This window comes from Bombus terrestris, chromosome 1, assembly GCF_910591885.1.
Source record: "Bombus terrestris chromosome 1, iyBomTerr1.2, whole genome shotgun sequence".
Taxonomy (NCBI): Eukaryota; Metazoa; Arthropoda; class Insecta; order Hymenoptera; family Apidae; genus Bombus; species Bombus terrestris.
Window position 1 is genome coordinate 7,574,669 of NC_063269.1, and position 20,891 is coordinate 7,595,559.

The following is a 20,891-nucleotide window of genomic DNA, read 5'->3' on the forward strand; positions in this document are numbered from 1 at the left end:
GCATTTAAGAAACAGATTATTTTTCAAATTTACAATAAGAAATTGTTATGAATTAATGAAAAATGTTCAATGTTAAGATATGTTACGATTGGTTCATTGATGTTAAAATTAATCATAATTTCAAAAGAATAAGAGGGGTTTCAGGTATTTCTATGGATTCAAATTCTTCTGTTTCTTAAATGTTAATAAATTATGTTCTAATAAAACAGTATTGATATATGTGTGTAATTATATACTACTTTATAAACTTTATAAATAACTTTATGTATAACTTTATAAATAATTTTAATGAACGTATGTAGTGAAATAAATTGTGTGCTGCAGAAAAAATTTGATGAAAATTTAGTTCAGTATTTATGAAAATGTCCTTTGTATGAAAAATGTTGAAATAATCATTTTACTTACTTTTAATTTCATATATTTATGTATATATATAAGCATATTTGTAATTTTGAGTTATAGATATTACTAAAGCATTAAAAGAAATCAATCTCACGTAATTTTTGCATAATGTATTCATAGTATTTCATTCTCTAATAAACATGAGATTATGTAAACATTTCTATTACAATAAAATGTTATATTAGGTTCTTTCTTTTATGTTATATCTTTTTATTTGTCTTCACATGTATCTTCTCTATATAAATATATCTCCTTTGAATGTATTCTCATGAAATTTGCTTAATTTTTTCTTCCTCCTTCGTCGTCTTCTATTTTCTATATAAAAGAAGTTAATGTCTTAATTTTTCTATATAATAATATTATGTAAGAAATGTTTGTTGAAGATGTGCATAAGGAATAAGATTACTCAAATTAAATTTATTAAAACTATGATAATATAAAAATATATCAAAATTTATTTTCTTTAATATTCTTTTTAAAAAAATGTAACAATTTTTCAATAGACACCTTTTTGTACCAGAAAGAAATGAATGACTAAATTTGTATTATCAAAAAAGAAAAATCACAATATCCATAGCGCATTCTTTACATTACTTCTTCTTAGCATTACTTGAACAAAATTAATCATCTTATTTTAGTATTTCTATATATAAAGTAATTGAAGAAAAACTTAATTTTGTAAATGCTTTGCAATAATTTATATGCATAATTGAGACGAATCGTATACCTTTCTGTTTAGCAATTTTAATGTTCTTTTCCATTTCTGCCTTGTATATTTCTTGCTTTCTCTTCATCATAACGTCACGAGCAACTGCTATTTCGTCTTCTAAATACCATCGGAGAGGTCCTCTGCATCGTTTACATATCATTAATTCACCCAAAGTTTCAATGCCTCTACTTCTATCTGGGGTTCTACCTTGACTTCTATCTTCAGGGACTTTTACAGTACCCTCAGATCTGGGAGTTCGGTACCTACGACGTCGATACGGTTGGGCATACGACTGGTTGCTCCAAATAACTTGTTGACCACTTCGATATTTACTCCGAGGTCCACCTCGTTGAGCATTTCTTTGGATACTTCGTTGTCTGAAAGATTGGATGTCGTCATGTTCTTGAAGGCGGAATTTAATATCAGGTCCTCCTTCGAGTGAACCGCTTGAAGGAAAAAGTGGCTCGGGCTCTTCTTTTAATGAGAATAATTGTGGGTCGTAGTCTTTGATATCACAACAAAATCCATAAGGTTTTACTAAAAAATCATGCTGTGATGTACTAACATTAAGTTGTTTTACTCGGCTCTTTTTCATGCTTTCTTTTTGGTAATTTAATATTGACGTACTTTAAATTTAAATAAAGGATATATTAAACGCAAAAGGGAGAAGAATCATATTGGGTTTTTGTTAGAAATAGGTTTGAAAAATTTGAAAGAACTATCTAGGAGGATCATTGTTTTCGTGTTAAGTACGTGTAAGGGTTATTATAAAAATATAATTAAAATAATTATAACAAAATTTTTTATTGTTTTTAATTATTTACTGTAATGACTTGAGTATTAATCGTCAAAAATTAGATACTCAATATAGTTCACGAATTGAACTTTATGTTAAAAAATCATCATTAATAATGTATATAAATAAAATATTTTTATCTTAACTGATTGGAAATTTATCATTTTCATGTCTTGTAAAAAAAAATTTGTATCTTCTAAATATAATTTGCAATTAAAATAGGGTCAGTTAATATTAATAAGCACATAATTTTGTTTGGTTTGAATATACATATAGATTATAGACTGATATATTCTGCTAAAATTCTGTGTGTATATATATATATATATATATATATATATATATATTCTGATACATTTATAAAGTAAACGGCGTTTGCTACATTTGATATAAACGAGTGGTACCATTTTAGAAAAGAGAGAACTGTATCTATACAATTTGAAAATTATTAAACAGTATGTGTGATTTTGAAACGTTACTCATAACAAGTTATTCATAAAATTATGAATTCCTCTACTTTGTCATCTGGAAGTTTGAGTCACTCACCGGGACAAAGAGCTTCGGAATCTCAGGATTCAGAACTAACCTCTGTTGGGAATCAAACTTCGAAAATTTTGAATCAAATGAAATCCGAGTTACAGGAGCAAAAGCAACAGGATCGTCTACTTCGAGAGTTACACTTAAAACGCGTTCAATCATTAAGGAAAGAATTGGATTATATTAAGGCAACAGAGTGGAGATACCAGTCAATTGATCGGTATATCTTAATTATTCGAAATTTTTAAGTTGCAAATACTTTTTTATATACAATGTTTACGTGAATTTTAATGACAAAAATAAATTTTCATAGGTACATGGATAGATATAATAGAAATTAAATATGTTTTCATTTATATGTACCCTTATAAAGTATGCTATAGGACATAGGTCATCCATTAATGACGAACCAGATGAAGAAATAAACAATGTTATAGCTCGCATTGAAAATGTGTATAGAAAAGAAGTAAAAGAAGATGAAAGTTTTAATGCAAATTATTACAGAACAGGAAGTATTAGTTTTATTGCCACAGATTACATAGTAGTTGATGACTTTTATGTTTATGATATAAAAAACACTTCAATAATTAACTTAAAAGTAGGTGATAAAGTTTCTTATTTGCTCTCACCAGAGCAAGAGAATCTAGAGAAACAACACAAAATAAAAAAGATTTTTGTATTAAATGGATCATGGGATAATGAAGTTGAACATTCTGAGATTGATAGTACCAAGCCAGAAACATTAACACGATGTGTAATTGGAAAAGTTATAGAACGTAAGAATCGACTATTAGTTGTAGAACCTGACAACATCACTGTTGACTTGAATAAAGTACAATCTGATTTTATTCCTGTAATTGGAGACTGGTTACAATTAGAGTCAGAAGTAGAAATCGATGAAATTTCTTACAATTTAAATGGAGAAATTTTAGAGATAAAAAGAATACAACCCCTACGATCAAAGTTAAATATTGGAACTGTAACTAGTTTTGATCCAACTAAAGGAGTTGGTGTTATCGAAAAGGATGTTGTATTTAATAAAAACACATGCGAATCTGGTTACATTCCTTGTGTTGGTGATAAAGTAATAAGTGATAGTATTGAGAGTGATCAAGGACTTTATACATGGAGGTCATTGACTGTGGTTCCAATATTTCAGGCAAGTTTAGCATTTGAGACAGAAAATAATTGTTTTACAATTAATTTTTGAGAGTACATTAAATTGCATTTTCAATTAATTTTACTTAATAACAACAAGAAAGATTACTTATAATAAAAAGTTTAGTAAAATATAATTTTATTAAAAATAAATTTATTTTTTTAGGTCTCTAAAGAAGCTAATTTACCAACATTAAATAATACTTCATATAAATTAAAAAAGGATTTAAATGAACTTGTAAAAAATAAATGCGGTATTGTTATAAGTGATAATATAAATATTGATTTAAATGTGCGAGAGGAAAAAAATTTAACAATTACTATAGAAAATGTAGGTAATACTACTCATGTATTGCGTAAAGGTTGTTTCATGATTAAAAAAAGCCACTCTCAACTAACATTAATTCAACCAATTACTCCTAATACAGTTTCAGTATTAAATCCTTCTGATAAATTAACTTATATATTTAAATGTACAGCAAAATTTATTGGTACAAGCAAAGAATTATTTATCTTTAAGTTCAAAGATTTTGAAATTGGACGATTTTTTAACATTACTGTTAAACCTAAAACTATACAAAGCAAGTCAAATTCTAAAAGTAGTAGTTCTAAAACTAATTATGTACCACACCAAGATGAATGGAATGAAGCTACATACATTCCAGGTATTCGTCCATGTAAACCACCATCATTTATTAAAGTACGAAACGTGATATACAAAGTTCCTAAGCTTTATTGGGATGTAATATCAAAGTGCATAAATGAAAGAAAATCACAAACTGAGTGTAAATATGATATAGAAAATGCTATACCTTGTTTGTCAAATAGACTTTCTTTTCAATCATATAGAGATCGGTTTCATGCTTTATTATATCTGGAAGAAATTGCTCAAACGATAAATATGCAACAATACAGTATAAGTAGCACAGTAATGAGACACTGTGGAGAATATTTGGTTATAGAAGTGCCAGGGCTTGCAGAGAAACGTCCTTCTCTTCTTGTTGGTGATAGGGCCATAGTATCTTTCAAATGGGATAGTTCTCAAGGTATGTTATAAAATTTAAAATGAAATTACATTATGAAATTTTATACCATAATATGTTTGATGTTTATATTAATCAGTAGTTATTATTATTTATTTTAATTATTTTGTAATTTTTTTATTTATAAATTTTAATGGTGTTCGAAATAGGAAAATTAAAATATGAAGGATTTATTCACAAAGTTACAAACTTGGAAATTTTTTTGAAATTCAATTGCCAATTTCATCAAGAATATAATTATGAAGATTGTCAAGTAACATTTAAATGTTCACGATCAGTCATACAACGTTATCATAATGCAATTGATATGGCTACAAATCGTCTTGGTCAGAACTTTTTGTTTCCCGCTCATGTAATTGAAAAAGAATCTCAGTTAGATCTTGAAGAACTTGAAGCAAAAGATAAGTCAATTTCTAAATTACTAACTCGTCCGCGGACTGATTCTGTATCATCAGAATCTTCTTCCACTAGTACTACATCTACAAGTAATAAATCTAATATGTCAAAATCATTTACAAAAATGTCAGTTGTACAACGATTATTTAATGTTGAACCTATTGAACAAAATAGAGAAATTACAATAGAACCTGATGTAAAAGACAAACAATGTATTGAAACAAAGAGTGAAGTAAATGTTACGAAAAATTCAATAAATACAACAATACAAAATTCAAAAGAGACATCAATTTCTTCCTATAATAGTGAATTACAACCAATTATTTCACAAGTACGAAAACGAAAGTTGCTTTGGTTTAATAAAAATTTGAATCATTATCAAAAAGAAGCTGTAAGAAATATTTTAAAAGGACATGCACGACCATTGCCTTATGTAATATTTGGACCACCTGGTACAGGAAAAACCATTACTCTTTGTGAAACAATTCTGCAAATTTTATCAACTATACCTGAAAGTCGATTATTAGTTGCAACACCATCTAATAGTTCAGCAACTCTTATAGCAGAAAGACTTCTAGATAGTGGTATACTTAAACCTGGTGATATGGTATATATTAAATTTACATAATCCCACTCTACTATAACTTTACGTGGATTTAATTCAAACTTTTAATAAATAATAATAACAGAACGAAAATAGTTTCACAAATAAATTTGAAGATAATTAACATTGATATTGTATTGATTTTTCATTTTTTTCATTATAAGTATTCATTTTATATTAATTCTGTTTACACATACTATCTTATTTGAAAGTCGCAATAAAAGTATAAATTCTAAACTTTTTAAATTTAATTTAAATACTTTTCTTTTTTTTAGGTACGACTCATAGCTTATCATTGTTTGGGTAATGATTCTATACCTAGTAAATTATTGCCATATTGTGCTACTGCAGAATTAGCAGATGAAACAACAATTGAAACACCAAAGTATAATGGAGTAGGACTAAAATTAAATTGTACTATGAGTATACTTGGACGTCATAGAATTACTATTGGTACCTGTACTGCACTAGGAATATTAAATAACATGGGCTTTCCTCATGGACATTTTTCACATATATTAGTTGATGAGGCTGGTCAAGCAACAGAACCAGAAATTATGATTCCACTTAGTTTTATTCGTCGTGACTATGGGCAAGTAATTCTCGCAGGCGATCCACTACAACTTGGCCCAGTTGTACAAAGTGAAATAGCGAAGAATTTTGGTTTAAACGAATCATTTTTATCGCGATTGCTACGTCATTTTCCTTACCAGAAAGATCCTAATGGCTTTGAAACATGTTACGATCCTCGACTTGTTACAAAGCTTGTTATAAATTATAGAAGTTTACCAGAAATACTAGAATTATCAAGTTCATTATTTTATGATTCTGAATTAAAAGCACAGGTACATTTATCTATATTATCGATGACTCGTTTCTTAGGTTTATATCATGATAATTAAGAAAATTAATGTTTTTAGATATCCTCTAAAACAAGCAAAGAAGCCAGACTTTTACAAATATTAGCTACTGAATTGCCAAAGAGAAAGGATACACCACCAGCTATAATTTTTCATGGTGTAAATGGCGAAAATTGTAAAGATGATGACAATCCAAGCTGGTATAATCCTGAAGAAGCAACTCAAGTATATCTTTATCTACTAAAGTTATATAAATGCGGTATTTCACCTGATGATATTGGAATTATAACTCCTTATCAAAAACAGGTAATATAATTGAACATAATTTGTCAAAAATATCTATAAAATTATTTTATACTTTATTCATTAATTACTTAACAGGTTCTTCAAATTCGTGAATTACTCATGGAATTAGATGTGGAATTACCAAAAATTAGTAGTGTTGAAGGATTTCAGGGTCAAGAGCGTAATGTTATCATCATTTCAACTGTGCGCTCTTCAATTAATTTTATAAATGAAGATATTAAACACTCTCTTGGATTTGTTGCATGTCCTCGAAGACTTAATGTTGCAATTACACGAGGTCGTGCTTTGGTTATCATTTTAGGAAACCCTACACTTTTAGCCCACGATCCTTATTGGAGGAGTGTTTTAATATATTGCATCAATCATGATTCTTATACTGGTTGTAGTTTCGGTTTTTCCGAAGATATAGAACATTCTTGGATAGAAACAAATGATTAGCTACTGATGAAATTAGCAACTTATTATTCATGACAACATTCATTAATATCGAGTCTTTTAATTTACCGAAATATCTGTTATTCAATCATAAAATTACATTTTCTCTAACATACAGTATTTTATGTCCATACATGTTTTTACAAAGAAATAAATGATACTGTTAATATTATTAGAATATGTATGTTGAAAACTATATTATTTTCGTATAAATTAATGGATATTTTTAATGTAAAATACCTATCTCCAACATTAAAATTTTTTAAAATGATAAGTTTATATTTTTTAACTTCCATTTATTTTGATAAGTTTGATTGCTAATTTCTTTATATCATTGTATGGATCAAAACAATATATTTATTTTTTAGGTTAAATAGGAATCTTTTGTTAGAGAACTGACTTAATGGTACTTGAAATGAGATACATTAAAAAGAATTACTGAATTATACTTCTTTTTAACACGTTTCTTATAATGAAATGTGCCGATACATATTACAAACAGTACAATGGTTTTTATGTTGTAATGTACACACGTATATTTATACAATGTTCTTACAAATATATTTTTATTCATTCAATTTAATTTTTTAAAGAAAAATGTATGAATATAAATATATTCGTTTTATATTAGAACTCTGGCTTCGGCTTACATGCATAGAATTGAATTATGTCGCTCCACGCGTTTCGCTTTTAGGTTGGGGTTGAATTAAACAATTGGATGTTTTTAAACAATATCCCTGCATATTACATCATGATGTCATAAGTCCAGATTCCACGAGATTTGGTACTGCAAAAAATAAAACAGTTTGCTATAATGTGTACAAGAAAAAGAAAACGAATTACATTTAGGGAGCGAAAATTTTGTTATGCTTTTGATTTATGCATATATGAATGATTTGATGAATGGATAATACCTTGAATATTGTATAGGATACGATTCAATTACAGTGTATTCTTAGTATAATAGCTTAATTTGAAAAAAATTAATGAATAATATGCCTCTCCTTTTATTCTCATTATATGAAAGTGAAGTGTATATTATATAATAATGTAATTGTTAAGAAAGCAATTATGTAATAATTAAAAAAATTTAGTAAAAAAGGAATGAATATTTAAGAATATTTATATGTAAAGTGTGATTTCTTGATGGAGAGAGTCATAATCATTTTGAGTTAATCAGGTGACTGAAAAGAGCGAAAAAATACTGATGTATGAAAAATGATTGTGAATGATACTGACCTTAGTTAGTTCCACACTATACTTACAGGGTCTTGATTCTTAGCTTTTAGTTTCCGTTCAATTAAATTTTCTAATGCTTCACTACGAACACTTAAAGTTTCAATTTTCTCGACTAATTGTTGATATGGAGATGCGGGTTGTCCACCCATTACAACATGCCCTAATTTGCTGTCTATTTTGGCATCTAGTCGTGCGTTACGAATTAGATTAACGATCCAACATTCTGCTACATCTGCTTTCATATTAAGCTTTTCTGCAAGCATTCTGTAATATAAAAGTGTATTAATGAATTATGAAAATATATTCCAATATTTCAATGTACATAATTAAAAACATAAAATTATTATATACCCAATACTTATACATTGATGTATTCTACAAAATGTTTCGAAGATCATTAAACGTGCGTTCTCTACAAATTCGCTCAGTAACGCAATTAAGAAAAAGTCATTAAATACAACTGTTTGACATTCTTGTAGTTTTTGTCTTGCTCCATCAAAATCAAAATTGACATATAAATGTTCTAGGAATTCTGTGATGGGGTCACGATACGTATAAGATTCCTGTAAAGAATAAACAGTAATTAATAAGTCTTAAGATTATGTGTAATTTAAAAATATTTGGTAAATATTCACGAAAAGAGAGCCATTTATAATTTCGATAATTTTGAAATATATTGTAAATCTTAGCATATTGAACAATTTTTTCTTATGTATGTAACCGGCGATCAGGCTTAGTATTTGAGTTATATGCAAAAATATCCGGTCGCTCGGCTTTGTTTTTTAAGCTGAGTTGGATTACCATGTAGTAATATTATTCCGATCACCGGGAATAAATATAAACAATACTGAGCAACCGAATTGATATTACTATGTACTAACCCAAACCAGCTTGAAAAGTAGGGCAGGACAACCGGATATTTTTGCATATAAATCGAAAACTGAAACAAACCGCTGGTTATATGTACAGGGAAAAGTTATTCGAAATGTCGAGCTTTACAACATATTTCAAAATTAACAAAATCGGAAATTGCTCCTTCTTTGTGGATATTTACCAAATATTTTAATAAGGAATTACTACAAACCTGCTGTATTACTTTTACAAGATCTTTTAAGATAGATCGTCTGGAACGATTAACGATGACAGCAGCTGCTAAATATCTCAATATATGAGGACACATTGTCTGAATTGCATTTAGGTAACTGTAAAACAACAAATGAGCATTATTTTATATCCTTTATCATACTTAAAGTGCATTATGTTAGTAATACAATACTTATAAAAATATTCACATACTGTGGTCTATAAAGAAACATTTCTACGATTAAATCTCTGCCTTTCACGTGATTAAAAAATACAAATAAACTCCAATGAATAAGCCATGTTCTTTGTTGTAGTACTTGAAGAGAATTTCCTATGACATTGCTATCAATGTATTCTCTTAATTTGTTTACATCCTCTAATGCAGTTTCCCAATTTTGCACTAGAATTTCTGATGCCAGTTTGCCCCAAAGTACATTTAAATAATTCTAAAAATTACAAATGTCTATTTCATTATCTTAAAAATAATATAAATTAATCTATTTGTATCAAACAATTAATTATTATATCAGTACCTTATCAGTCGGTGGCATTATAAGCATATAAAAATATAAATATGATGTAGAAACAGAATAATTGCCACATTCATAACGATATTTTGCTAGTTTCACGAAACTATCCATCATTTCCACTCTAAACTATAAAAAGATAATATATGTAAATTAAGATAAATTTGATAAAATATATAAGAGATACATAAATACTATACATAAAAACTTGATAGAAAAATGTTTTTTAATATTTTTTATGTTAATTTGTTAGATTTATACAAAAATAAGATACCGTATGTGGTTTCATTTCACTTACCTCAGATTCTTGAGTAAGATAATTGTTCAATGCTTTAGAATCTCGCATGTTTTCCATTTTCTTCATAACTTCTTCATTATTCATAAGTTGTACAACAACAGACACATTATTTTGTAAAATACCGAGTTCTTGTAGTACATCTGCACGACGAGCTTTCAATTCCTACAATTTGAAGTTCTAAATTATGCTTGTTATTTATAAACATATAATTATCACTTATTAAATTTATTTGTACCTCTGGCACTTCTAAGTTAGGATAAAGCTGTTTCCGAATGTCAATTGTATAATCTATCATATTTGTTTTGCTAAGAATATCGAGCTTAGCTTGAAGTAATTCGTCCTCATCGTAAATCTACGAAGCACAAGTGTATTATAACCAAACTGTCTAAAACAACAATATTCTTTTTTTTTATTATACCTGTTTTGCAGATAGGAATTCCAAAAGTGGAAAAACTAAATGCCGGTCAAGATATTGACCTATACGTGATGTTAAATCGAATTTCGCCATTTCGTTTCTTAAAGAAAATCGGATTAAAGCGATTCTAACCACAATCTACGGGTAAGAAGGGAATTGAACACGCTTCACGTTAACGTCGAAGAACATAGAATATACTGAGCGGAAAGATTTAACCCAACAAATGGATTGCGTTATACGTACTATGATTTGTCAAATGATGTATTATAACATATTACATATCTTTAATTATTTTATATTAATATAATATTTCTAACATCATTGTTAAACAAATAAGTAAAGGAATATGTAATATTCTATTCGATTTTTAATTTATGCTATAAAGTACTTATTATGAAATGATCAAAAGGTAAGTGGAGTTAGATACAATAATAACATTTATAGATACATTTTTAACATAGTTTTATTATACAATTTTATTATGAGTCTAATACTACACTATATCAACGCTTTATATTTTTATAAATAATAATTAAATGATGATGTATTATAATTACTACTTATGTTTGATGAGGTGGAAATTTCGAATTAAAAAGAATATTTCGAAAATAAAATTTATGGATAAATATATTTATATAAGAGAACTTGCTGAATAAAAAAGTTTAATGTGTCCAGTCCGTTTATTATCGTTCACACTTTCTTATATATAGAATATGTATTTTATGGTCCATTTCGTGTTACTACTACATTTACATTTATGGATGTATACGTATATGAATTGTTCCATGATTCAGAAGTAAATTTCTGTACATTTGTATCTTCTGTTATTAAATTTTCTATATTTGCCATCCGTAAATACAGAAAAGCGAATGAAATGCCACCCAAAAAGGCACCTGCTCCCAGTAAGAAAGCGGAGCAGAAGAAGAAGGAGAAAGTTATTGAGGTATTTAAATACGAACATTTATAACCTTAAAATACCATATTCTTTATTTTAAATATGTATATGTACTGAGATTTGTTACTCGTCATATTTTTCACTTAAATATTAATTTTTCTTCTAGGATAAGACTTTTGGTATAAAGAACAAGAAAGGTGCCAAACAACAGAAATTTATTCAGCAAGTAGAGAAGCAGGTAAAATCAGGTGGTGTTAATTCACGGAAATTAGAAGATCCTAATATTAAAAAACTTGAAAAAGAAAAAAAATTAAAGGAGCAGAAAGAATTAGCTCTCATATTTAAACCTGTCCAAACACAAAAAATAGATAAAGGTATTAACTGAGTAAGGTTATTGCAGCACTTAGTTAAAAGATATAATACAATTATCAAGAATTATTTGAATATATTACATTAGCATAAGTTCTAATTTTCACAGTTATTTTATCATTTTATTATTTTTATTTTATTATAGATAAATACAAAAAAAACATAACAAAATAATAATTATTTACTTTTTTGCAGGAACTGATCCTAAATCAGTAGTATGTGCATTCTTTAAACAAGGACAATGTACAAAAGGTGATAAATGCAAATTTTCTCATGATTTAAGTATAGAAAGAAAAGCAGAAAAACGTTCATTATACTGTGATATGAGAGATGATGATAAAGAAACTGATACTATGGATAAATGGGATGAAGATAAATTGAAAGAAGTTGTTGAGAAGAAGCATGGCAGTGGTAATCGTCCAACTACAGATATTGTACGCTCAACTTCATAATATTTTGCTACTAGTTTTTTTGAAAAATGAGAAAGTAAATAATATGTTTAATTTTAGATTTGTAAACATTTCCTAGAAGCAGTTGAAAAATCAAAATATGGTTGGTTTTGGGAATGTCCATCGGGGCAAAAATGTATCTACAGGCATGCATTACCACCAGGTTTTGTCCTTAAGAAAGATAAAAAGAAAGAAGATAAAAAAGATGAAATTTCTTTAGAAGATTTAATTGAAACAGAAAGAGCCAATTTGGGAGCAAATCAAGTATGAATATATTTTAATAATTATAAAACAATATAATATAAGCTTTTATATTTATATTTCATAAATATTTTTAGTATTTAATATATTTTCTTAAAATGTATAATTTGTTTGACATTTTTTGGCAGACTAAAATAACATTAGAGACATTTTTGGCATGGAAAAAGAGAAAACTAAAAGAAAAGAAAGAGCAAGCACTGAAAGATGAAGAAAAAAGACGAAACGATTACAAAGCTGGACGTCAAGTTGGTATTTCTGGCAGAGAAATGTTCTACTTTAATCCTGAGCTTGCAGCTGGAGATGGTATTTTTCTTTATTGTTTTATATCCTACATATTTTATGCTCTTAGCATATGTATAAAATTTATTTTGAAAATATTTTTAGGCATTGACGATGGAGACGAAGCAATATCTAGTTATGTTCGCGAGGAAGATGAGACTGAAGAGAAAGTAGAATATAGAGAACTTGATATGGACAGACTCGCACTTGAAGCTAGTGAAATTGATACTTCTGGAATAACTGTAGCTGGTGCAGATCGGTTGAAAAATAATAAGGATATAAATAACGAAAGCGGCTCCACTGGTTTGTAGAAAATATATTCAATGTTTTAAAATAATATTTTGAGATTAATAGCTTATATTATTATGGCAGTTACTGTTGGTGAAGGTGCAGCTGCATTAGCAATTAATGAAAACCTATTTAAAGAGGAAGATTTAGAAGGCTTAGAAGAAGAATTAGAAGATTTAGATTTAGAAGAGTGATTCAAATATCATGTTCAAATTCTTCCTTTTATTCAGTGTCTTCTGTATCTTTACAATATATGTATTATTAAAATATTATACATACATTTACTAGTTCAAAATGTAATGTATCTTGTATATTATTACTTACATCTTATACTCTATTTTCAAGCAATATACATACACATAATGTAATGTAAAGAGCTGGTCTCGTGCAAATTACTTGAAATTGAAATTAATGTATTTTAATGTAATTATGATTTTTAATTTTTTACGATAAAAAATATAATCGAATTCTTTATTATTGCATTCATAAGTCATTTAGTGTTTCTATGAGAAAAGGATATTAGTTGGAAAATATATAAAATTGTTACAATCGTGCAAGTATTTAAAATAATAGTTGTTAAATTACTTTTAATAACGTAATTGCGGATTTAAAATTGATAGGTTAACCTAGTAAAATTAAAATTTAATGTGATAACGAGGCTGGCAAATGAGACAAATCAATTTTCAAAAATATTTACACGTACAGCAGTATAAATATTAAATAATTTATAAATTCTTTTGATTTATTAAAACATTCACGATATATGTGAATAAAAGTAAACATAAAAAAGTATAGCAAAAATAAAATTATGGTTATTTATGTTTATTTTACAAGATTTCAAGACAAATTTTAGTCTGTACATTCCACGACTTCTATATCCTTTGTATCAGATAATGATACTATGCGGCGTGATGCACGATATTCATAAAAACTTATTTCTGGGTGCTTTTCTAATAAATATTTATATGCACTAACAAGTTTATCAATATCCTCTACTGTAAGCTGCATTGGTCTTGTTTGTGGATCCAAATCAGAAAGTTTATACATCATTTGTCCGAATTCCTTCCGATATTCTAGAGGAAATAATGTTCTGAAATGTATATAGAAATTTCAGAATTATATTACTGAATTCTGTAATTCTTTTCATTACTCTTATAACTACTTTTTATCAATATAAAAAGGATAAGTAATATATAAAGGATAAATGTTGAATGTAAAAATATTTTTCGGTGATCTTTACTTACTCAATACCTCGTACACTGTATTTTTGACGAAAACTAAAAATGTGTCGTGTAACTTTCTCAAAAATTGTAAATTCGTGTTTTGTACGTGGAATAGTTAAAGGTATAAATGTTACAACACCAACATCAACGTTCGGTTTAGGAACAAAGGAACTACCTATTTTTAGCAAAAATAAGTGTATTAAATTTTTTATGAACAAAAAATGTAAAAATTAAACAACCTAAAAAGATCTAAAATAATATACCTGGTATAATAAAATGTAATATTGGTTTTGTCCAAGCTTGTGCCATTACAGATAATCTACATCTTTGTGAATCTGATGGTTGAGCTACTAATCGTTCAGCAACTTCTTTTTGAAATGTTAATGTCATTCTAGTTCTTCCAAATTCCCAAGGACCAGTTTTTTCACAAACTGCATGTAGCCACTTTATTATCAAAGGCGTTGATATATTAAATGGTAAATTACCAATTAATCTAATCCTTGGACTTTTATCTGTCCAAGCTTTTGTTTCAGTTCGTGGGAGAACATTAGTCATGTTAAATCTCATTATATCATCAAAAATAATTTCCATGTTACCATTAACTGCTGCAAAAGCATCTGCCAACATTTCTAACGTCGGCTCAAATCTTTTGTCTTTTTCCACAACAATTACTTTATTTGGTTGATGCTTTAAAATAGATCGAGTTAATCCACCAGGACCAGGACCAACTTCTAATACATGACAATCAGAGAGATTTCCTGTTTTTCTTATTATTTTATCTGACAAATTTTGATCTAAGATAAAGTTTTGAGAAAGCTGTTTCATTGCATGCAATCTATACATTCTTAACAAATCTTTCATACTTGGTAAAGGTGGTAACCTTAGAGTTGCCATTGTTCTTTTTTTTATTTGTATTTAGATAATATGTAGGTAAGAGTAATGTTTCATATGATACAAATACAAATAATTTTAAGCGACGTTAGTTTTTGAACTAGATTTTTCAATTATTTTTTCAGGTTCATATAGATCATTTAAAAATGTTTCCTGTTTTACAGCATATATGGTATACAGATAAATTCCTAAAGATAAACCAGCTAGAGCAAAACCTGCTTTCGCACACTTGTTACGTCTTTTTGTATATTGGGATGCTCTTTGAACAGCTGCTTCTTCTGCTTGTTTCATATATATTATATCACTATATTTTAATTTACTTTTATCTCTTTCAATATCTAATTTTGGCATGAAGTCACTATCTTTCTGATCTGTAACAAAATTAATATAAATAAATAGAAAATTTGATGAAATTAATGAAAATTAATGTAACACTTAATAAATATTCACCAGATTGCATTGTATAAATTTTTCCTTTTTTTGATAAACAATCACACTACTGTGGTTATTATTTTCGCGTTTCTGTTTCTGTTAAAAGAAATGATTACATAATTATAAAACACAACTTCACATAACCTTTATCAGCTCAGCCTAACTTTATAAAATTACTATACTGATGTAATATATATAAATTCTGTATTCACTCACAAAATTATAGCAGTACTTTCATCTTAATTAATAACAAAATATCTTATATGTAATTTCTTTTGTGGAAACTTTGTAAAAGTTATGATATAATACAGTTTTTTTTAACTTAAACATTTTTCAATACTATTTATTATATATATTTGAAAAAATATAGAATTATATATAATATATATTTTTTTTACAGAAACTCAATAATCACATTTACAGAATATATCATATCTGGATTTTTTTCACTTACCCTCGATCATTTGGTTTATTTCAAGTTTTAACGCACGCGTGCTGAGTGTGTGTGTGTGTGTGTGTTGCGTGTTCAGCACACGCGCGCGCGCGTGTATTGAAGGCTTATTTAAGATAATACAAAACAGCATTATGTTAGAAAACATTTTTTTAAAATACTAGCTTGATTATTAGTTACTAATACGAATACAAAATATAGATATTACAGAAAGCATAAATTTAATTGATTCATTTCTATTAGTATGCATACATGCCGTAATGTCTCTACTGTAATATATACACAACATGTACGTATGTAAATATTTACATTGCCAAAATGTTATAAGAAAAATGATGTTTTCTTTATTTAATATTTTTGATAATGAAAAATTATAGATTTCTGTTGATGATATAATAATTAACATAAAAATAGTCTTCCAAAGAATACGTTGTAAAATGTCCAGGAGGCTAAATGTTATTTTAATATATTTGGAAAACATTCATATGAATAATTTAACATATATAGTTGATACTTGTTTACATTGCTAAATTAATTTTTCGTTTTCGCATATTTTACTTTTCACGAAAGAAATTATCCGGTACAAAATTTATCGTACTATAGCTTTATCTGTTTGGACCTAAGGCGCTTCGCCGAGAGATTCTCGTGTAATCACATAGTTACTTCAATTTCCTTGATAATCCTTTCGCATTACTGTTACGAATTACTGTCGGCACCAGTTTCACGACAGCAAACTTGCATCTATGATAATCAGAATTCGCGATTTGTATAACTTCTTCTGATTTACTTCAAAACATTGATTATTTGCAAAGTATACATATTATCTAATGAATTTAATTTTACTTTATATGTTTAACCATATCTTAAAATAAAACTAAAAGGGAATGAATGTATGTTGACTAGAATCAATGCATTTTTAATTAGTATTGATTTTTTTAATTAGGATATTATAATATATAAGCTATATTCGCGTATAAAAATATGCATCGACGAATATATTTTTATGATTTTGATGAATATTATCAAATCAATGATAAAAATTAGTAATTTCAGTTAAGTTAATATTAAATTATAATTGCATTTATTCAATATTAATATACACCACGAATATTCCCTGCTGCATTATTGATTTTTCCATTGTACTTTCCGAAGTTCACAAATTTCATTAATTTTTACATATTTTATTAATGGGGTATAAGTCTTAAAATATTGAAATATCGTTCAACACTTTACCGAAATATTTTCGTGCGATTATGTTTCAGCATATTTTGGGCTTAACTAAGTATTTTTCTTTCTATGTAGTTATACCTATTAATTTTTGTACACGATTATTCGACAACCTTAAAATGAAGTTTCAAGTATTTATATTATTTAGCAGAAATTATACTATTATTTTCTTTTTATAGCATATTCAACAGTAATACGTAATGCTGCGAATGTGTTAACTAAACTGCTTATTATTAGCTATGTTAGTTATGCATTAAATATAGCAATACAATGGATGTTAATATATCTTCTAAATTATAAATACTCATATAGTTACAAAATGTTTCAAATGCTTTTAAATGCTTTTAAATTTACAGGACCATGATAAATAAATATCTGTTATTTTCCCTTCACTTTAACAACAAATTTTTGCTACGTTATTGATTTAATGTTTCAAACTAAAAATTTGCGTTTTTCGAAAGGTAGTTTGCTAATATTAATAATAGTAATATGTCGTATCTAATCAAATCCAAAATTTGCCATTTCGATTCCATATACGTCATACGTCAATTGCATGTTTTTAAATCGATTAGTTGATTACGTAATTCATACCTAACCAGTTGGCTACCTAATTACACGTTGAACGCTATTGAAATAATCAATAATCGGTAACGCAATTCGGTTTAAATAAATGATGACGACACAAAAATGAATTACAAAATCAATATGTTAGAAACGTTTAAGTACGAGATTATAGCGAAGCGGCGAGTAGTGATGTGAGATCTGAAACAGTTTGAATCTCTATCATGTATGCAGCAACAAATTTGAATCACTTCGAATAGGATTCGAATCTTAAAACTCGTAGAACTCGTATCCATTGAGTCTTGAATCATAATTCGAATTTCCCATCGCTACATGTCGCCATCCTTGCCACTCGTCGCTTCTACCATATTCGTAACTTAATAAAAATTATATAAAATGAAATAAAATAAAACAAGATAAACAATTTGCAAGAGGATAAAGCTGTGATCGAAAAGTTTTCAACAAAAAAAAAAAGAATTCATCGCACGCTAAACTACCAATTACGAACTACCAATTATTAATAAATTAAGTATTTAGGTACTAATTATTTATTAGCTACAGCGCTAATTACGACGTAATTAGTACCTAATTGTCGAAACTGAAGTTGGGGCATTATTAGCGGATTTTAAAATGGCTGCGGATGAGGCAGTGAATTAGGTATTCAAGAGACAGCTTCATAAGCTGCCACACGATGTTCGTGCATTGCGTTTTTTAAAGAGAACCTCAGGCAGTTGTGAGAAGATCTGCGACCCAGCTCGACAATGCAAGATAAGGGAATGCCCGTGGGATCTTCTAGACGTGCTTGCGAGAATGACTCACGGGTATACCATGGGTATAGTGCTGAAGTCTGATACTGCTTGGAAAGATCTCCTCGGACTATAGTGTCAGTTTATTCTGTATACATCTCTAATAAGATAGACACGTAAGTACGATGATCTTCAATGTGTTGCCTAAAACAGATTTTTAAGCGGATCTGATATGAATTTTAGATAGCTGGGTATAGAGAATTTTAAATTGACTTACGTGTGTTCAAAGTGGTGCAAATGGAAAGAAAGTATACAATTTTAATCAAAAGCACAATCGTCTCTCGATTTTACAAAAATATTTGACAATCCTTAATTAGAGAGAAGAGGAGGATCTGCAGAAGATCATTCTACATGTGAAAATAAGTAAAAAATGAAGAATGAAATTTTTTTGCTTTTATTTTATTGTTATATTAAACTTCCTATCCTATTGTACATATGAAGTTCTTTAGAAGAATTCTGAAGAGAATCGCTTCTTTAATTATTAAGTACGATAAACAATCTGATTTGTTTGAACGACAACAATATAAGTGATAATGCTTATTGGATGTTGTACAATTTTTATAAGATATAATGATATTAATCTGATTTAAGATAACAAGTAACACGAAGAAAAGTTTCATTTCTTCAAACTTCAGTCAAAATTCGTTTCCAGAAACAAGTCAGCAAGGTTGATAGAATAGGAGTAAATTTCATAACACGTACTAAATATTAAAACGAAATCTTCGAGATTCGATCTGCAACAGATTACCCTACATAAGGTATATATTTTTTCTCGAACAAAATGCTCAGCCTGTTAGATCGAGTAAAATGAAATTTCCGGAAGTGCGGGCCATGTAGTCGCTAGTCTGATGAAACCTGAATATTTGATAACGTTGCATTACGTTAACAGCGTCGCTTATCTATTTTAATGGATTGTAAGGTAAATTGAAACATCCGACTGTGCCGACAAAACCCGCTGCACGGTATGTTGAAGCTTGTATTAATAGTAATTTTTCGATCCCGTGGCAAAACACTCGCGACCGCATGGGGCAAAAACCAACAAAAAAGTAGAAAAAAGAAAAAGCGAAAAATTGAAAGTCAAGGGGAACAAAGCGTTTTTCACGCGTACCTTTTCTCTCCGCAATGAAAAACCGTCGTGTGTGTCAGCTGTTTACATAAAATTGATCGATATATCGCGCAGGGGAGAAACGTTTCGATTTTTCTGGGTATAGGAAACGCATCAGTTTACAAAGCGGGTCGCCAACGATCTCCGCGTATAATACAATCGTGAGCTTTTATTTTCGACGAGCAACAAGCACTGTTTCTGAAAATTCTATTTTGTGCGTCGTTTTTCACGTTACCTGCAGCCGGCTCCATTGCTCGAATTTTCCAACCAATTGATCCCTTAGATGCAGGCTTTTGTCTCCTGTCCTATCCGTATCTATTGTCCTCTCGTTCGTTTTTCGAGGACCTACAGAGAAAAGAGCGAAGAAGTCAATTTCGAAGTAACGACAACAGCAGAGACGAAGATGCATCAAAGCGCGAACAGCTTCCTTTTCGTGTCATCAATTTTTTCGTTATTAGAAGCTAGGGGAAAGTTTGACGGGAATATCGATAAAGTGGAACCGTGAATTTAGGTTAAGCCTTCGTTAGGAAATTTTATTTCGAGGGGTGAAAGCGAATCGATCGATGGATAATAGTCTCCTACGTTAATCGACGTTGCGATATATTTCTGCATCTTAAAATCATCTTTTATCCTTTACCGAGCAAAGTCTGCCAGAGAAATGCGCAATTTTCTTTTTCTAATATTTCGATGCGTCTCTGTGTCACGTAGCTTCTCGTTTGAACGAACCGTTTTTCTGTGTTCTCGTAGAAACGACCGAACCGGTACTAGGGGGGTTACGAGTTTCTGCTCCTTCTTTTTCAAGCTCCTCCGACTCGACGTTAAGAGAGAAAGTTTCGAAAGATCCCT

The 20,891-nt window shown here is 28.6% G+C and overlaps 6 protein-coding genes across 9 annotated transcripts; 2 read left to right on the top strand and 4 right to left on the bottom strand.

The window, feature by feature from the left end:
- Positions 1-1,129: 1,129 nt before the first annotated feature.
- Positions 1,130-2,606, bottom strand: LOC125385155. 2 transcript variants are annotated; one of them, XR_007224181.1, is made up of 3 exons: positions 2,454-2,587; positions 1,319-1,488; positions 1,130-1,251 (listed from the first exon to the last, which is right to left on the bottom strand). XR_007224181.1 is itself a non-coding variant. In XM_048406134.1 (2 exons), the coding sequence occupies exons 1-2, from the start codon at positions 2,604-2,606 to the stop codon at positions 1,343-1,345; spliced, it is 396 nt and encodes a 131-aa protein (XP_048262091.1). In that variant the 3' UTR covers positions 1,285-1,342. The 2 variants fall into 2 exon arrangements, 1 of the variants encoding a protein (XP_048262091.1); XM_048406134.1 differs by lacking the exon at positions 1,130-1,251 and having other exon boundaries at positions 1,285-1,585; positions 2,454-2,606.
- Positions 2,524-7,418, top strand: LOC100645618 (probable RNA helicase armi). Its single transcript, XM_012310890.3, has 7 exons — positions 2,524-2,664; positions 2,758-3,603; positions 3,769-4,648; positions 4,795-5,648; positions 5,921-6,490; positions 6,566-6,811; positions 6,887-7,418. Exons 2-7 carry the CDS (start codon positions 2,788-2,790, stop codon positions 7,247-7,249), a joined length of 3,729 nt encoding a protein of 1,242 aa, XP_012166280.1. The 5' UTR covers positions 2,524-2,664; positions 2,758-2,787; the 3' UTR covers positions 7,250-7,418.
- Positions 7,419-7,695: 277 nt separating this feature from the next.
- LOC100646852 (eukaryotic translation initiation factor 3 subunit E) lies at positions 7,696-11,013 on the bottom strand. Of its 2 annotated transcripts, none has more exons than XM_003393248.4 (9): positions 10,812-11,013; positions 10,629-10,745; positions 10,394-10,555; positions 10,102-10,224; positions 9,782-10,014; positions 9,570-9,687; positions 8,837-9,048; positions 8,512-8,749; positions 7,696-8,033 (listed from the first exon to the last, which is right to left on the bottom strand). In XM_003393248.4, exons 1-9 carry the CDS (start codon positions 10,899-10,901, stop codon positions 8,004-8,006), a joined length of 1,323 nt encoding a protein of 440 aa, XP_003393296.1. In that variant the 5' UTR covers positions 10,902-11,013; the 3' UTR covers positions 7,696-8,003. The 2 variants fall into 2 exon arrangements, with proteins under 2 accessions (XP_003393296.1, XP_012166273.1); XM_012310883.3 differs by having other exon boundaries at positions 8,486-8,749.
- A 543-nt stretch (positions 11,014-11,556) lies between these two features.
- LOC100647923 (zinc finger CCCH domain-containing protein 15 homolog) lies at positions 11,557-13,649 on the top strand. The gene is made up of 7 exons (XM_012310904.3): positions 11,557-11,751; positions 11,870-12,077; positions 12,268-12,506; positions 12,582-12,785; positions 12,911-13,085; positions 13,167-13,364; positions 13,434-13,649. The coding sequence occupies exons 1-7, from the start codon at positions 11,566-11,568 to the stop codon at positions 13,541-13,543; spliced, it is 1,320 nt and encodes a 439-aa protein (XP_012166294.3). The 5' UTR covers positions 11,557-11,565; the 3' UTR covers positions 13,544-13,649.
- A 506-nt stretch (positions 13,650-14,155) lies between these two features.
- On the bottom strand, positions 14,156-15,466 carry LOC125384605 (dimethyladenosine transferase 1, mitochondrial). The gene is made up of 3 exons (XM_048406124.1): positions 14,836-15,466; positions 14,594-14,747; positions 14,156-14,439 (listed from the first exon to the last, which is right to left on the bottom strand). Exons 1-3 carry the CDS (start codon positions 15,464-15,466, stop codon positions 14,199-14,201), a joined length of 1,026 nt encoding a protein of 341 aa, XP_048262081.1. The 3' UTR covers positions 14,156-14,198.
- Positions 15,095-16,420, bottom strand: LOC100649126 (cytochrome c oxidase assembly factor 3, mitochondrial). Of its 2 annotated transcripts, none has more exons than XM_003393267.4 (3): positions 16,350-16,420; positions 15,914-15,991; positions 15,095-15,834 (listed from the first exon to the last, which is right to left on the bottom strand). In XM_003393267.4, exons 2-3 carry the CDS (start codon positions 15,921-15,923, stop codon positions 15,542-15,544), a joined length of 303 nt encoding a protein of 100 aa, XP_003393315.2. In that variant the 5' UTR covers positions 15,924-15,991; positions 16,350-16,420; the 3' UTR covers positions 15,095-15,541. The 2 variants fall into 2 exon arrangements, with proteins under 2 accessions (XP_003393315.2, XP_048262112.1); XM_048406155.1 differs by lacking the exon at positions 16,350-16,420 and adding an exon at positions 16,112-16,254 and having other exon boundaries at positions 15,372-15,834.
- Positions 16,421-20,891: the final 4,471 nt, after the last annotated feature.